Source organism: Mus caroli (genome assembly GCF_900094665.2).
Source record: "Mus caroli chromosome X unlocalized genomic scaffold, CAROLI_EIJ_v1.1 GL456233.1, whole genome shotgun sequence".
In the NCBI taxonomy this organism is placed as follows: Eukaryota; Metazoa; Chordata; class Mammalia; order Rodentia; family Muridae; genus Mus; species Mus caroli.
Window position 1 is genome coordinate 30,853 of NW_018388438.1, and position 17,032 is coordinate 47,884.

The 17,032-nt window shown below is 37.8% G+C and overlaps 1 protein-coding gene across 4 annotated transcripts in view; it reads right to left on the reverse strand.

Moving 5' to 3' along the window:
• The window catches only part of Vamp7 (vesicle associated membrane protein 7), a 30,383-nt gene extending 18,404 nt beyond the window's left edge, over positions 1 to 11,979 (reverse strand). Inside the window, exons 1-3 of one of the 4 annotated variants that reach the window (XM_029473726.1) lie at positions 11,813 to 11,979; positions 5,127 to 5,243; positions 805 to 862 (exon numbers count right to left, since the gene is read on the reverse strand). Coding sequence is in view for 3 of the 4 variants with exons in the window: in XM_021154168.1 (XP_021009827.1) it covers positions 805 to 862; positions 5,127 to 5,272 (204 nt within the window). In the remaining variant the exon portion in view is untranslated. Of the gene's footprint in view, positions 1 to 804; positions 863 to 5,126; positions 5,282 to 11,812 lie in introns of all 4 variants that reach the window. The other 3 variants (XM_029473724.1, XM_021154168.1, XM_029473725.1) reach the window with 3 other exon arrangements.
• Positions 11,980 to 17,032: the final 5,053 nt, after the last annotated feature.

Below are 17,032 nucleotides of genomic sequence, written 5' to 3' on the forward strand. Positions count from 1 at the left end.
TAAGAAAAGAATTTTGCTGATTAACTTAGACCATTTGACATATGTCATTGACCATATGACAATTTTCATCTACTCCAACATTTTCACATCAGTCCTTTCAGATAAAGCTGGACTTTATTGTGAAATCAGAGTTAAAAGCCATTGTGATGATCAATGTAATTGAACGTCATTTCCACATAGTTTAAACCAAAGTTTAGTTAAACCTTTCTAGGCCCTCTGCATATATGTTATAGGTGTTAGCCTCCTGGTTTTGTGGACTCCTAACAGTGGGAGTTGAGGTAGTTCTCATTTTTTTGTCTACTCTTGGGAACCTTCTCCTCCTATTGGGTTGCCTTGCCCAGCCTCGATAGAAGGGTTTGTGCCTAGTCTTACTGTATCTTGTTATGCTGTGTTCAATTGATGCCCCTGAGAAGCCTGCTCTTTTCTGAAGAGAAATGAAGGAGAAGGGGACGTGGAGGGACACTGGGAGGAAATGGAGGGAGGGGACTGGGAGGAGTGGCAGGATGTATTGAAACAAAAAAATTAAAAGATCTGAAAACAAAAATAACAATCATAAACACCAATTTCAACATACTGTATGTTGATAAGGGTTCAGAGAGATTAAGCAAAAATATCAAAACTGAGCTGAATTATACATATTTAAGTATCAAACCTTGTCATAAGATGCTTTTTATAACAAATGCAAAGTTTAGAAAAAATTTCTATACTTTTCGTATCACCATTACCCATCATAGGTATAGATGATTAATAATTGGCTGCATTAGTATACATAGTGAAATAGCAATATACCTTCAAGTTACTTACATCATCAGTGATACAAAGATACACAATCCTGTCTTGGCAGATGTAATGAAACAAATAACTGTAGAATAAAAGATATAAAACTTATTGTAGTTTTAAGCATTGCCTACTTTATTTCTAAGTTCTAGCTATATATAAGCCATGTCAAACTTTACTATCGTGATTACAAATCCATTTTCATCTTCCTCTTCCTCATGCATTTCTATCTTTGGTTAAACTTACAGGAATGAATAAAATGAGAAGTTCTCTTTCCTAAATATAATAATGTGCATCAACCATTAAAATGCTAGCTAGAAAAGCATAATTGGATTCCTAAGGCCTAAAGGAGAGATGTCTTAGAAGAGACAATTAAAATTAATTCCCAGTGAGCCATAGGATTTTTGTTTTTGTTTAGCTTTTTCCTGGCAAACATCTTTAGTAGCAAATTCTCTGTACTTCTGTCATGCATTTGAGCAAGTGAATGTGCAGGATAGTAAGGATACAGATTGTAAAACCATCAGTTCCCGCTTTTTTGGGATCATAGTACAAGGAATTACAATGCAGTGTGACAAATAAGTTGATAAGGAAATCGAGGGTATTATATAGTATTCTAGTGACACAGAGGAAGCAGGTAATGGACATTTATCAAAGGGTAAAAGTGATATATGATCTGAATTCTAAAGGATAAGTGATAGATGCAAAGAGTCAGCCAGGAGTATACAAACATGCAAAATTAGGCAGTGTAAGAATGTGGATATAAAAGAGCACATACTAAATATTGGTATGTTCACATGACAAAAGTACAGAACATACAGAAAAAAGGAACTGCCGAGACAGATGATAGTGAGAAAGTAAGTAGATACTAGGTTATACAAAATTTTATAAACTGCTTTGAGAAAAATGAAAAAATTCAAAACAGTTTTGCCTGGGGCAGGTAATGCTATTATATGATAATATCTGAAATCAGTATGTAATCCTTCACCTGAGCTCCAGTCCCACCTATGCTTCCATCTATCATACTTAATATTTTAAAAACGTGCTCTGTTTTCCCGAACAGATTTTTAAAAACAAGTATGGTAACCATACGGCAATAAAAGGTGAGAAATATTACAAATATTATGAAGAATCAAAGAAATTAACACTGAATAGTAAATTGTTAAGTATGGATACAAAACAAAATCACGGACTAAAGTAGTAGAAGACAAGGTCACTGAAGAAAAAAGTAGAGAAAGACTGAGCTGACAAACTTGTAGAGGACAGGTAAATATTTGGTGAGGAAGTGAAATATAATTCTGAAGTTTTAGGTTTAGCTTACTAAGTGCCCATTGGAAATATTCCATATATACAATGTAGATGTTTTAATTTTGGTATACAGAAGTAAAAGTTATGTTATTGAGATGACAAATATGATTATGTGACTGAAATCAGGGCAGAGGGTGAAAAAGAAAAACAATTCCGTGATTAAACCTCACTGAACAAACATAGGAGGAGCAGGTAGAGAGATCACAGAATGTATAAAATATTATCTTCTACTAAAACTTATATTGTACTTATATTTCCTAGCTTTCCTTGTCGCTAGAGATAGGTATGTTACTAAATTTTGGCTCTAATAATACTAGTGGAAGAAATATTCCCTTCCTCACTCTAAAAGAATTCCATGTTTCTTCCCAGCATTTTCATAGGCATTGATTAGCAACACATACATTGTAAGCATGCAATGTTTTGAATAAACTATAAATCCATACTCAACAGACACTGATATTATTTAAGCCTTATTACAATCTCTGGGCCCCTAAACCTAAACTGTTATGATGTGGACTATAAAACCTGTTTTTCTTTTAAAGATTTATTTTACACACACACACACACACACACACACACACACACACACGCACACACACACACTGTAGATGTTTATGGACATACCAGAAGAGGGCATCAGATCCCACTACAGATGGTTGTGAGCCACCATGTGGTTGCTGGGAATTGAACTCAGACCTCTGGAAGAGCAGTCAGTGCTCTTAACCACTGAGCCATCTCTCCAGCCCCTATAAAACCTGTTAAGTTCTCAAAGATGATACATTCTCTGGCATTTATAGAAGTCTGGTAAAAAAAGATGAGGAGTTTCTCCAAGAAAGTAGAGTCACTAACCATACCCCATTTCAAATGGTTGTGAAGTAATTATTTGATCACTGATAGTAAGAAATGATTTGTGTTTCTTGTTATTCTCTTTTACAAATAAAAGTTTGTAACTCTCATTCCAGTGATCCTGTTCTTATTTCAACATTGATGGTAGGAGGATGATAGCAGGGAAAACATATGACTTGTTCTGTTTTGTTCTTTTTTTTTTTTTTTTTGACCACCAGGCCATAGGACTTCCTAGACCAGATGGAAAGGACTGTGCATCACCCAGAAACTATGGACATACAGCAAAACACAGCAACCAGATAAGTCTTTAGAGTTAGGTATGTTCAGTATTTGAGAAAGAAAGTTCATCCAGGTATTTTGATGGCTGACGAAGTAAAAGGGAAGACTTAAAGTAATCCTTAAATTACTTAAAGTAATTCTACTATAATAAATTTTTCCAGAGTAAAAGCTTTACTTAAGCCTAAAACAACATAGCCAAAGATGGCAGTTCCTAACTTCCTATCTAGCTAGCTTGACTACATGACTATATAGTGAGGAGGAAAAAAAATGTAAGCAGAAACTTTAAATAGTAAAATGCAAGGATACTTCTGACCCATGCCTTTAAAAACACCAGAAAAAAAACACCGAGACATTATAACAATAAAAGAAGCTGTTTTGGCAAAAGTTGGAAGGCAATGATGGTAGAGCCAATCCACTAGCTTTGAATCACTCATCTCTGGGCTATTTCACATATGTTAATTTTATATTTCAATGTCTTTGTCACAGTAGCTTTAACTAACTTGTAAAAGGGCTTAACTCTATAAAGTTATAAGGATTTCCTGACATAAGAAGTAAAGAAATAAGGATTATGTATTAAAATATTTTAAGCATCATGGGAAGTTAAAACATGATTACTAGGATTTTACACTTATTAGCATCTCTAATATGCCACTATGGTATCATTCTAGAGCAAAAGCTGTCATACCTTAAAAACCTTTAGTACCTTTCTACTGTCTACAGGTAAATCTAAACTCTTAATATGCCCTATGAAGACATGCATGACTTTCTGCTACCCATCTCTTTAGTTTTTAATCATCATCATTCTGAATACTAGTCACAGAGAATGACTTATAAATTTCATAAATATGACTGTATTACTACTTAATGGTCTGTTTTATGTTCCTTCTAACTAGAATGTCACTATTTCATAGTCTTTACTATAGTTATCTACAAATTTCCTCACTAAGCTATAATTTTTTTTAAATAAGGTATTTTCTTCATTTACATTTCCAATGCTATCCTAAAAGTCCCCCATACCCCCCCCCCCCCCCCCCCCCCCCCCCCCCCCCCCCCTCTTGGCCCTGGCGTTCCCCTGTACTGAGGCATATAAAGTTTGCACGACCAATGGGCCTCTCTTTCCACTGATGGCCAACTAGGCCATCTTCTGATACATATGCAGCTAGAGACACAAACTCTGGGGGGAGGGGTACTGGTTAGTTCATATTGTTGTTCCACCTATAGGGTTGCAGACCCCTTTAGCTCCTTGGGTACTTTCTCTAGCTCCTCCATTGGGGGCCCTGTGATCCATCCAATAGCTGACTGTGAGCATCCACTTCTGTGTTTGCTAGGCCCCGGCATAGCCTCACACGAGTCAGCTATATCAGGGTCCTTTCAGCAAAATCTTGCTAGTGTGTGCAATGGTATCAACATTTGGAGGCTGATAATCTAAGCTATAATCTTTATGAAGGCAAATATTACATTTCTTGTTATATCACTTTCACCAGCTAGAGTGCCTATCAATAGCTAAATACTATGTTAATATTTACTAAAAGAATGAAAAAGGGAATTATCTGTATCATTTCATATATTTTAGAAAAGCAATTTTATATATAACATTTCTATATCTTTCTTTAGTATATCATTTCAATTGATAGAATAAATAATAAGTTAAATTAGTAAGTAACAAAACTTTACTAATTAACAGAGCTTCTTATTGTTTTTGAGATAGGGTTTCATTCTGTCATTTAGGCTGGCCTTGAACTCATAGTGGAATCTAGTAGAAGGATAAGAGACATGAACTACCACCATGCATGGCTTAACACTAGACATTTCTCAAGCTAGTCAAGTTATTGATTGTCAAATTAATCTACCTAAAATCTACTGTTTTGACTATAATAAAATTCATTCTTTCCCTCTACCACATGCAGATCAGAACTCACTTGCCATGTGAGTAAGTTAGTTTATTATTTTCAGAAGGTATCTTAGCCAGAATCTGCTCTGTCACCTCCAGGAAGTTTCCTCCACACCAAGCATGTTTGGCAAGGATAGTGGTTCCCCTGGCAACAACAGCAAAAAGAATGGCCATGACTTCAATCTATTAAAAGTAAAAAAAGATACAGATTTAGAATATTACTTAGGCATGAACTTTCAAAAGAAACCTTATCATTTACCTACATCCATCTAGAGATAGTACTGAACAAGTCATTATAGCATAGAAATTAATGAAAACTTAATAGGAACTGGGGGCACAGCTCAGTGGTATAAACTATGCTTAGTATGCTTGTAGACCTGGGTTTCATCCTCATCAATGAGGAAAAAAAGTGAACAACCCCAAGATCTTCTACAAGTTTGTGACTTAAACTGCTTATAGTTACAAATCGGTGTGTACACATTTATAAATTATAGCAGAAACTGATACTCTTTAGAAAGCAATGGCCACAGATAGCAAAGTGGCATAAAGACACCCCCACAATTTAATGAAATAATCTCATCCTGAAAATTTATCCTAGGAAAATAGTTTAGCAGAGACTAAACTTCGGATACACAAAGATCACCGTTAACCATAACAACAACCCATATTTATTAAGTACTCACCTTGTAACAGATACTAGTTTAAGTACTTAAAAAAAAAAACAGGGAATGACTCCTTAATTATTTTACACAAAATTACAGAGCTACAACAGTATGGTAATTTAAACCCAGAAAGTGTGATTCTAGAACCCACATGGCTGCATAGAACCAATAATATGTATATTATATGATTTATACCAATATGATAATTACTTCTAATATAAAGGCATTATCCATAAAAGCAACCAAATGAAATTCACCCAAACCTTCCACAAGCGAAGAGTGTTTTTATAATTTATGTTAGAAGCTTCATAAACAAAATATTATCAAAACCAAAGGGCATGAATTCAAAATTACTTTCCTGACATTTAGATAGGAATATGCTTATTTTTCCTCATATAACATGCCAGATTTCCCTGTGTGTGTGTGTGTGTGTGTGTGTATATATATATATATATATATATATATATATAAACAAATCAACTCTTCAATGTAATATAATTTAACATGTTCATTTCATCAAGTAAATCAATGGTTCTCAAACTATAGTGAGACTATGAATTGTATTGGATGGTATAATCTCTTAAAATATGATTTTTAAAACAGAGGGCAGGTTCTGAAAATTGTAGTTAAATAATCTGGCCTGATGAAGCCTAGAAAAAAATAATTCACATAACCATTCTTCATTACACAAAGTAGAAAATGATGAAGTGCTTGGGGTCAGGTAATCTACTGAGTCCCAAATAGAATCTCAGCATTGAAGGACATAGAGCAAAGGCTATCTTTTCAGCTCATCTTCTAGTAGGATCTCTTCTTCATTCCTACTGCCTAAATAAATTTATTCTCTGGGGTTATCTCTTCAGTAGTCTTTATTTTCCCCTGACTCTTCTGTACATAGATAGTTTCCAAACCAATGTTTCATAATTTTTATCTCCCTTGACGTAAAATCCTCCCTTGATCATGTATCATCATACTGGTATTATTATTCTATTAGACTCTTGTCTATATATTATCTTTGATTCTCTACCTCCTTTTATATTACTATACTCTGGCTTTTGCTCTTAACAATCTAAAATATAATGCTTCCTAAAATCACCAACAGCCACCCTCTATGCTATAAAATAATAGTCACTTTTCTATTGTCACCTTACTTTGCCTCTCAAGAACTATCAACATGCTAACTAATTCTCATTCTTGAAACATTTCCATGTATTTGGCTTCTATGGCTTTCTTCTTGATGACTTTTTCCTCTCCTTACTCATCAGTAAATATTGAATTCCCCAAGGGACTGATTCTATGCCCTTTTTTGCACAGATGAGCTCATATGGATTTGGCATTTAAAATATAATTCATAAAAGATACATTGTATATAAAAGAATAGGGTCAATGATAAAACTCAAGACACAACCAACAATTGAGGGAAAGATAAAAGAGCAAAGACCCACAAAGAAAACTCAAGAGGACCAATTGGGAAAATGTGGCCCAGAGGCCAAAGGGAAAGAAAACTTTAAAAGGAACAGGTGTTAGTGGTTGGATATGTTAGCTCACAAAGAATGAGGACTAGAAAATAGTGACTTCGATTTTATAAGGAAGGAAACTATTGCCTAGGGTTAAAGAGACATATAGTCAAATAGACAAGAGCAAAAAGAGATACAAAGATAGGAATTCAATTGGTACTTAGATGATTAACGTAGTAACCTTGGTCACTCTGCAACTTCAAGAAGAAAACCAAGCTTTGCAGCAATATAAAAAAGATTGCTTTCATCAGATGTAACTTTATTATGAACCAAGGGTCTGAGGTAACTGTAAAATACTTAAATAATCCTAAATTGTGTTTAAAAAAAATAGGGCAATTTGCTCTCTTTAAGTTTTATTACTATTCCATGCTGTGCTGGTTAGACTCTTCAGAGAACAGTGGATTCAATTCTATGTATATCTAGACTGGACAGAAGTGAGAAATCTGAAGATAATGTCATACAAAGGATGGCTTGTGGAAAGACAGTTAAGAAAAAGAGAAGAAGGGGGAACTTAAAACAGTTTTTAAGTTTATAGAAAGTGTATAATGTATTGGAGTAGAGAGCACACTATTCAGAGTAAAACTGGGAACAGTGGATATAAGTTACAGAGAAGTAGTGCAAGTTTTCCCCACTCAATGAAAGTAGTTCCTAATTAAAATTTAGATTACTAAATATTGCATCTATAACAACAGAAATCTGATTTTCTTTCTAGATGTTACTAATAGGAATGTTTTTACTTTCCTGTAATACTGGAAAAACTCTACCTATATAGTCAAATCTTGCCTATACTGTAACTCTTTTGCAGTTCAATATTGATGAGTGTTGAGATAACAGAAACAACTGTGGCAGAAAGAACACTTACTGTGTTTGAAAAAAGGAAACCTAGCTCTACTAATTATCAGCACTATGTGACTGTCTAACAAATCACAAGATGCTATATAAAATAGTATTCAGAAATTGCATGGAATCATAAGCAGACACAGAAGCAAAAACATGTAATGGAACTATCAAATTTTCATCAATGCTGTTTCTCCCAATTTTCTTAAACATTTCTCACTTAGGCCAATAGCTATTATCCCAATTCTACTTGGATCTTGCTAAGAATTATAAATTGTTTTTCTGTGGCAGGCATAAAAATTACAAATAAAAACCTCCAGATGGGTAACCACTGACAGAAAATTATCACCTCAAAGCTCAAAAGGCCAGAGGGCAAAAATCAAGGTGTTGTTAAGTCCATGTTACCTATGAAATCTGTAGAGAAGAATCTTTAGTCTTGACTCACCTGGGGATCCATCCCATTTACAATCACCAAACTGTTGTGAATGCCAACAAGTGCTTGTTGACAGGAGCCTGATATAGCTGTCTCCTGAGAGTCCCTGCCAGTGCCTGACAAATACAGAGGCAGATGCTCATAGCCATCCATTGGACTGAGCACACGGTCCCCAATGAAGGAGCTAGAGAAAGGACCCAAGGAGCTGAAGGGGTTTGCAGCCCCATAGGAGGAACAACAATATGAACTAACCAGTATCCCCGAGAGCTCCCTGGGACTAAACCACCAACCAAAGAGCACACATGATAGGCCTTGTGGCTCTAGCTACATATGCAGCAGAGGATGGCCTAGTTAGACATCAATGGGAGGAGAGGCCCTTTGTCCTATGAAGGCTGTATGCCCCAGTGTGGGGGAATGCCAGGGCCAGAAAGCGGAAGTGGGTGGGTTGGTGAGCAGGGGAGGGGGGAGGGGGGGAATAGGGGGAGGATGTTTTTCGGAGGGGAAACCAGGAAAGGGGATAACATTTGAAATGTAAATAAAGAAAATATCCAGAAAAAAAGAAAATATTTGCAAAATATAAAATAAAGGAGTAATATACCAAAGTGTGTGTGTGGGGGGGGGGGGTGTCGAGAATCTTTAGTCTCATAGCATCTGGTAGTTTGCTAGCAATTCTTTGGCTTGCAGTTGTAGCACTGTAATTATGCTTCTCTTGTCTTCACATAACATTGTCTCTTCTATCCTTATGAGACTGATCATAGTAGTCATGTCCACTCTACTCCAATAGGACCACATCTTATCTATATTTACACAATCTTATATGCAATAAAGTATCATACACAGGTATCAGGAGCCCAGACTTCAATATAACTTTATGGAGGACACAATTAACAGTACTCACTGTTCCTCTCAAATCAATCCTATTCTCCCTTTTCCATATAATTCACATCCCTTCTACTTCTAAAACCAACTACCTTGTCAGCTATATCAGAGACTTGTCCTTATAGCTATGAGGCAATCTACTATGGTTTGGATTTAGAGAATTCTGTTGTAGTTGGATGTGGTTGTGCACACCTGTGATACTAACACTTGGGAAGCAGAGGCTGGAATATCAAGAGTTTAGATTAAGTCTTGGCAATATAGTGAATTCAAGGTCAGCCTGGATATGATGGGTAAAACAGTAGACAATGGATATGAAACTCAGGAAGAGAGGACTCCTACTAAAGGGAGTCATAATACAAAGGGAGACAGACATAAATAAATGCAATAGGGTATAAAGGATGAATAATATAGGAATAATAACCATAATGATCAAATTAGATAAGATTATGAGATTCTAATATTGAATTAATAAAGGAATGACTAGGTACCAATCTATCAGCATTTTCCTCAGTATACTGTTAACATTTCTCCTTAAAAGAGATGTTAAAGTGTTTGCTTTACTCTAGCTCTTCAATTTTCAGCACAATACCTGACAAAGAATATCTACTGAAGAATTAAGTGAACACTGGGTGTACTTAAAATACTATAACTGGTAGATAACTTTATATTCTATAGAACCTGTTAAGAGTATTTTTTTTTAAGTATCAAACTCTTTCCCTAATTCAGGTAACACAGTTCATTGATATCCAATCACCAACTCTTTAGTTTGAGACTGTGATGGTATATGCTTGGGCCAAGGAGTGGCACTATTAGGAGGTGTAGCCTTGTTGGAGTAGGTGTGTCACTGTGGGCATGGGCTTTAATACCCTCATCCTAGCTGCCTGGAAGTTAGACTTCTCCTGTTTGCCTCTGGAACAAGATGTAAAGCTCTCAGATCCTTCTGCACCATGCCTGCCTGCATGCTGCCATGTTCCTGCCTTGATGATAATGGACTGAACCTCTGAACCTATAAGCCAGTCCCAATTAAATGTTGTCCTTATAAAAGTTGCCTTGGTCATGTTCACAGCAGTAAAACTCTAAGACAGAGACATAGCAGGAAATAAGTCGATGGCAAATAAGCCACATACTGTGATGCAATAGCCTTGGAACAGATAGCAAAGAATACTGTTAAGCCACACAATTTTAAAGAAGGGGGGGGATCTTTATGAAAAGTTTGGCTATAGACTAAAATTACTCTTGTTGCTATCACAAGCACTGTTTCTGAAAAATGATCTGAAATCCAGCCACATCCCTCTCACTTTCTCAGGATAGGATTTTATTCTGTCAAGCGAACTACCTTTTAACCATATTGATTTATTATTCCTATTTATCCCCGTTCCCAAAAAAATGTAAGTTATTATATTAGTCACCTCCTATGTCTTGTTTGCTACCAATGTATCCCATGTACTTAATGGAGTACCTACTATGTATTTATTCTTTAATAAATATGTTAAGTACATTGCTTCCAGACATAGCTATTCAAGGGGAAAGACATTTTCCAAGAGAATGATGATACAAGTCACTGAATATGATTAATAAAATCCAAAGAAAAAGACTTGATAATTCATTGGTTATGAGAGTCAGAGCTATTTTAACCAAAGAGCCAGATACAGGATCAATTTGGTATCGATTGGCCATCAAGAAAAAAAAAAAAAAAAAAAACAGTAACATGCTCAAACCATAGGTTTGGAGATCTACTACCTACTAGGACTGAGAAAGAGAAATGGCAATATTGCTAAGGGCGTACAGAAAATAGGGATGTGGTTGTGTACACCTGTGATACTAACACTTGGGAAGCAGAGGCTGGAATATCAAGAGTTTAGATTAAGTCTTGGCAATATAGTGAATTCAAGGTCAGCCTGCATATGATGGTTAAAGCAGCAGACAATGGATATGAAACTCAGGAAGAAAGGACTCCTACTAAAGGGAATCATAATACAAAGGGAGACAGACATAAATAAATGCAATAAGGTATAAAGGATGAATAAGATTGTTCATGCTCACAATGAAGCATGAGCAAAAAGGAAATCATAACGCAGAAAGTGATATTGGTGAACATGGGTGATGAGAGTTTTTTGGCTTACAGAAAAGTCAGCAAAACGCGAATGAGAAACTTAATATTTTCGCAGCCTGTAATGACAACTTAAATAACGCGTTTTGACAGTAACCCGAGACTTCTTCAGCAGCGTAAAAACATACTTTGCTCAAACGGGACCTGCTCATCAATTAGAACGGTAGACAACAGAGAAATCAAAGCCACCCATGTTCTACCTTTGCACCTTCTAGTTTACATCTTCTCCCTCCCTTTCTCCCAGTCTCCTCACTGCAGGAAACGACCCATTCCACTTACCTGACCGAGTACCGTCTGGCGGGCACTCCAGCTATTGACTGAGGGGCGCAGGTCCTCCTAGGGTCGCCCACTGCTTGAAACAAGAGGTGGATAGGACCTGACGCCGCAAGCTTCCGTGTAAAGCACCCCGCCTACGCGTGGCCTCCTGGGAACGTGAGTTCTCCTCCAATGGGGAGCAGGCTAGAGGACGTTCCCAACCCTCCGCACTTCCCAGAACCCGTACTGCACTCTGGGAGTAGTAGTTCTGAGTGTAATGGTGCCACGTCTGCCTTAGGTCGGGTCAACGACTCATAAACAACATCGAAAGCTGTACTATAATCCCAGGAAACGAGAAGATGCAAGACAACACAAGTAGTCTACCAGTATAACCACCAGAATAAATGAGGAGTTGGGCTTCCCCCGCTATCTCCACACTGATTTCTCAGCAGATAATGTCGCCTGTTCATAAACAAAAAACAATGTCTCCGACAGGAGCTTTCGCTACAAAAAAAAAAAAAATTAGCTTCACTGTGTACCTCACCAATCATTTCTCCTATGCTTTGCCATCAAAAGTAACGGCAGCAAAGCAGCGGCAGCTATTTTCCTGTGATTTGAGTCTGCTATGCTATATCCTTTTTCTCCTTTGTCATCACCACTTCTCCCCAACCCCCAACTCAGCAAACTCCCTGCTTCCTGGCTCTGTATTACCAACCTTTAGAGACCCTGGAGTTTTCTCTTATGTAAAACATTCCAAAGTCACCTTTTCAACCCCACACTTCTGGCCTCCTCACCACATAGAGACTTGAGTGATGATCATTCTCCAACCTCTCCATTTCGTACAAAATTATCAACAATGTTCCTACGAAAAGTACTTTATAGACATTGCTACATTCATTAGGTTTGCATCTCACCTCTATGCCAGCCCGTTTACTTCTGTAGTGTTCACATTGCATAGGTCCTTGCTCTGCACTTTGTTTTCTTATTCTTCACACACTTCTTGGTGATATCAGCTATCCCCACCGCATTATTGTCATCCATATGCCGATAATTCTCATGTATTTAGAAAGCCCAGACAATACGCTTGAGACACAGTGATAACTGGATATCTTGGGTATCTAAATCTTAACAATAGTTCCAAATCTACCTAATAGATTTCAACTTTCCCTGTTCCATAACCTGCTTGTCTCACTGAATAGCACATTCAATCAGTTGACTGCTCTAGAATGCTAGGTGTGATTTTGAATACATATATTTCCTCAAAGCTCATAGATACACAATAAGTAATCTATTTTTTGACTACTTGATACTTCATTTCACACAGCTTCAGCTTTCTCATAACTTTTCAAGGATTTTCAAGGATATGTTTACTGAGCAATGATGCTAAGCAGAGGATAACATCACCATTTATCTTTTCTTTACCCTTTTTCTTTTTCTTCTCTAGATTGTATTGTGGAACATGCACAAGACCTACATAAGTTCAAATCAGACAAAATCCCAGCAATGATAAGGGAGAGTGGATACAAAGTCCCATCCAGTCCCTAAATCCAGAAGCTGTTTGTGATTGATACCTGCTGAGAAAGGGAAAAATCAGGTTATGGAACATAAACCATACCAGGATAAAAGTAAAGGGCCTGGAAGCACAATATGGAGTCACTGCTATGCATCCACATTGAAAGCTAAAGAAGCTGGAGTCTAATTTCCACAAACACTACTCAATAAAAATGAAGTAAAATGAGACAGTACACAAGAACTATTCTTGTATTTTCTGTATTATTTTGGAAAGGGAAGGATAAAAATAGATGAAGAAGGAGTGTCTGGATAAAGATAGCAATAAAAATTTAAAACTTTTATATAATACTTTAAAAATATTTTGGTGGCTCTTATACACTTACTCTTTTATGAGAGGCAGTGAATTTATGGACCTAGAATAGGAAGGACCTTTATGTCTGCCTGCCTCTGAGTGTGTTAATGTTATATTAACTGAATAAATGGAATCAAATTTTGGAGTTTTGGTTGAAGTAGCCCTGACCATGAATATTAGGAATGTGAGTTTTATAACTTAAGGATGAGTAATGGACAAACTGATATTTCCTTGAAAACCTGTGATGTTTTAAAATGATGTATGGAAAGCAGAGGAGAGAAAAGGGAAATAGGTGTGTGTGTCTGTGTGTGTGTGTGTGTGTGTGTGTGTGTGTGTGTGTGTGTGTGTGTGTATGTGTCAATCTGTAGGAAGTACCAGAGACCTGGGGTTGGTGGAGGATACCTCAGAGTATTGACTCTAGCTGAGATTCCTAGCAGTGGGGAATATGGATCCTGAAATGGCCACTTCCTGTGGCCAGGCAAGACTCTCAGTGGAGGGATAAGAACAGAAATCTACCCACAAAACCTTTGACCCAAAAGGTATCCTGGCTACAAGATGTGCAGAGACAAAGATAGAGCAGAGACTAAGGGAATGGCTAGTCATTGACTGCCCCAACTTGAAACCCATCTCATTGACAAGAACCGATCCCTGACACTATTTATGATATTCTGTTATGTTTGCAGACAGCAGCATAGCAGATCTATCCTCAGAGACCCTCCACCCAGCAGCCAATGGACAGATGTGGAGACACACAGCCACACATTAGATGGAGCTCCGGGAGTCAGAGACAGAAAGACAACAGAGTAAACAAATTTGGACCGTTGGAGGATCCCAGAGACTGCAATACTAAGCAATGAGCATAGGCTGGACCTAGCCTCCCACCCCCATATGTAGCAAATGCTCAGCTTGGTCTTCATGCAGGTTCCCCAACAACTGGAGATGGAGCTGTCTCTGAATCTGTTGCCTGCCTGTGGATTCCATTCCCCTAACTGAATCTGTTGTCGCCAGTGGATTCCATTTCCCTAACTGGGCTGCTTTGTCTGCTTTAGTAGGAGAGGATGTGCCTAGTCCTGCAGAGAGTTGATGTGCCAGGATGGGGTAATATCCAGGGGAGTCTTCTTATTCTCAGAGGAAAAAGGGAATTGGGAGTGTGGGGGGGAGCTGTAAGAGGAGTGAACTGAGAGGAGAGGGGAATATATTGGGGTGTAAATTAAGTAAATAAATAAATTGATAAAAAAAAGTAAAACTACAAAGGATGGGATGGAACAAGGCATCCCTTTTTTAATGCACAATTCTGACACATAACCAGAATTTATTTTTTGTGGGACCAATTTTGTTCTCAAATGGACATGATTTAAGAAGTCTTAAATTTAATTTTCATGAGGAACCTGGAGGAGATAGAGACTCCGTAGGAAGACCGACAAAGTCAACCAACATGAACCCTTGATGGTGATTCCAGAGACTGAACTACCAACCAAAGAGCATACAAGAAGTAGACCCAGGCAACTTGCACATATGTAGCAGATGTTCAGCTTGGTCTTCATGCAGATTCCCCAACAACTGGAGCAGGGGATTATCCCGACTCTGTTGTCTGCTTGTGTGTCCCATTCCCCTGGATATCTTTTCTGGCCTCAGTGGGAGAGAATGAACCTAGTCCTGCAGTGACTGGAGGTGCCAGGGTGGGCTGGTACCTGGGGAGAACCTACCCTTTCTCAGAGGTGAAGGAGAGGGGGAGGAGTCATGTGAAGGGGGGGGCTGAGATAAGAGTGGGATCGGGATGTAAAGTGAATAAATAAATAATGGAGAAAAAAGTACTGTGGAGGCTTGTGTGTTAAAAAGCTTTAGGAGGGTCAGGTGTGGTGGCTAATAACTTTAATTTCAGCACTCAGGAGCCAGAGACAAGCAGATCTCTTAGAGTTTGAGGCCAGCCTGCTTTAAATAGTGAGTTTCTGGACAGCCAGGGCTATGTAGAAAGATGCTGTTTCAAGAAATGAAAACCAACAACAAAGCCATTGGAGGGATATTTTGACAAGTTCCCAGCAAATGTCAGCAGGAAGGTACTGGCAATTGGCTAAGGTCGGGCCAGTTTCAGCCTACTGGAGCAATCATGTTGCCAACTACGCCTGTGTCAGATTAATATCAATACCCAAAAGGAGTCACTATTTGAATTTTCTAAGAATGTTGAAAAAAATGAATGATTGATAGAGGTGCAGCTGAAAAGTATCCAACTGTGGTGGTCTGGATGAGAATAGCTCCCATAGGCTGATAAGTCTGAATTGTCTGAATATTGATTTTTCTGCTGATAGAACTATTTGGAAAGGATTAGGAAATGTGGCTTTGTTGAGGTGTATCACTGGGGGTGGGCTTTGAGATTTCAAAAGGTGTGTGCAGTTCTCTTTCTATCTCCAATTGGTAGATCAAGACAAGTTCTCAGCTGTTCCTATTGACATACCTTTGTTCTGCCATCTAACCTCTGAAAACGTAAACCTCAAATTAAATGCTTTCCTTTATAAGTTGTTGTGGTTGCTGTGTTTTATAATAGCATTAGAAAAGTAACTAAGACACCAACTAAAAGAAATATTCCTTTATTAAGGAGATTTACTTATTTACTTTATGTATATATGAGTACACTGTAGCTGTACAGATATTTGTGAGCCTTCATGTGGTTGTTGAAAATTGATATTTTTTTTAGGACCTCTGCTCGCTCTGGTCATTTCTGCTCACTATGGTTGGCCCCACTCACTCCAGTCTGCCCTGCTCACTCTGGTCAACTCCTCTCGCTCAGTCCCTGTTTGCTCCGGTCCAAAGATTTATTTATTATTATATCTAAGTACACTGTAACTGTCCTCAGACACACCAGAAGAAGGTGTCAGGTCTCATTATGGTTGGTTGTGAGCCACCATGTGGTTGCTGAGATTTGAACTCAGGACCTTTGGAAGAGCAGTCAGTGCTCTTATCTGTTGAGCCATCTCACCAGCCCCAAGAGAAATACTCCTAAGTATGGGATTCACAGTTCTTTTCTTGTTATACCTAGCTTACACACTTATTTCTGTTGTTATGATCTGCATCTGCACCAAAAGAATTTTTTAAAATCCATTGTTTGAATGTCCTGATATCCGGAGGAGCACGGATAAGTTCCTATATAGTTCCATAATGTCTTCAGAGCGTCAGAAGAATTTCGCCACGTGATGGTTTGTATATGCTTGGCCCAGGGATTGGTACTATTAGAAGGTGTGGCATATTATTTATAATAGCCACAACCTGGAAAGAACCCAGATGTCCCTCAACAGAGGAATGGATACAGAAAATGTGGTACATTGACACAATGGAGTACTACTCAGCTATTAAAAATAATGAATTTATGAACTTCTTGGGCAAAT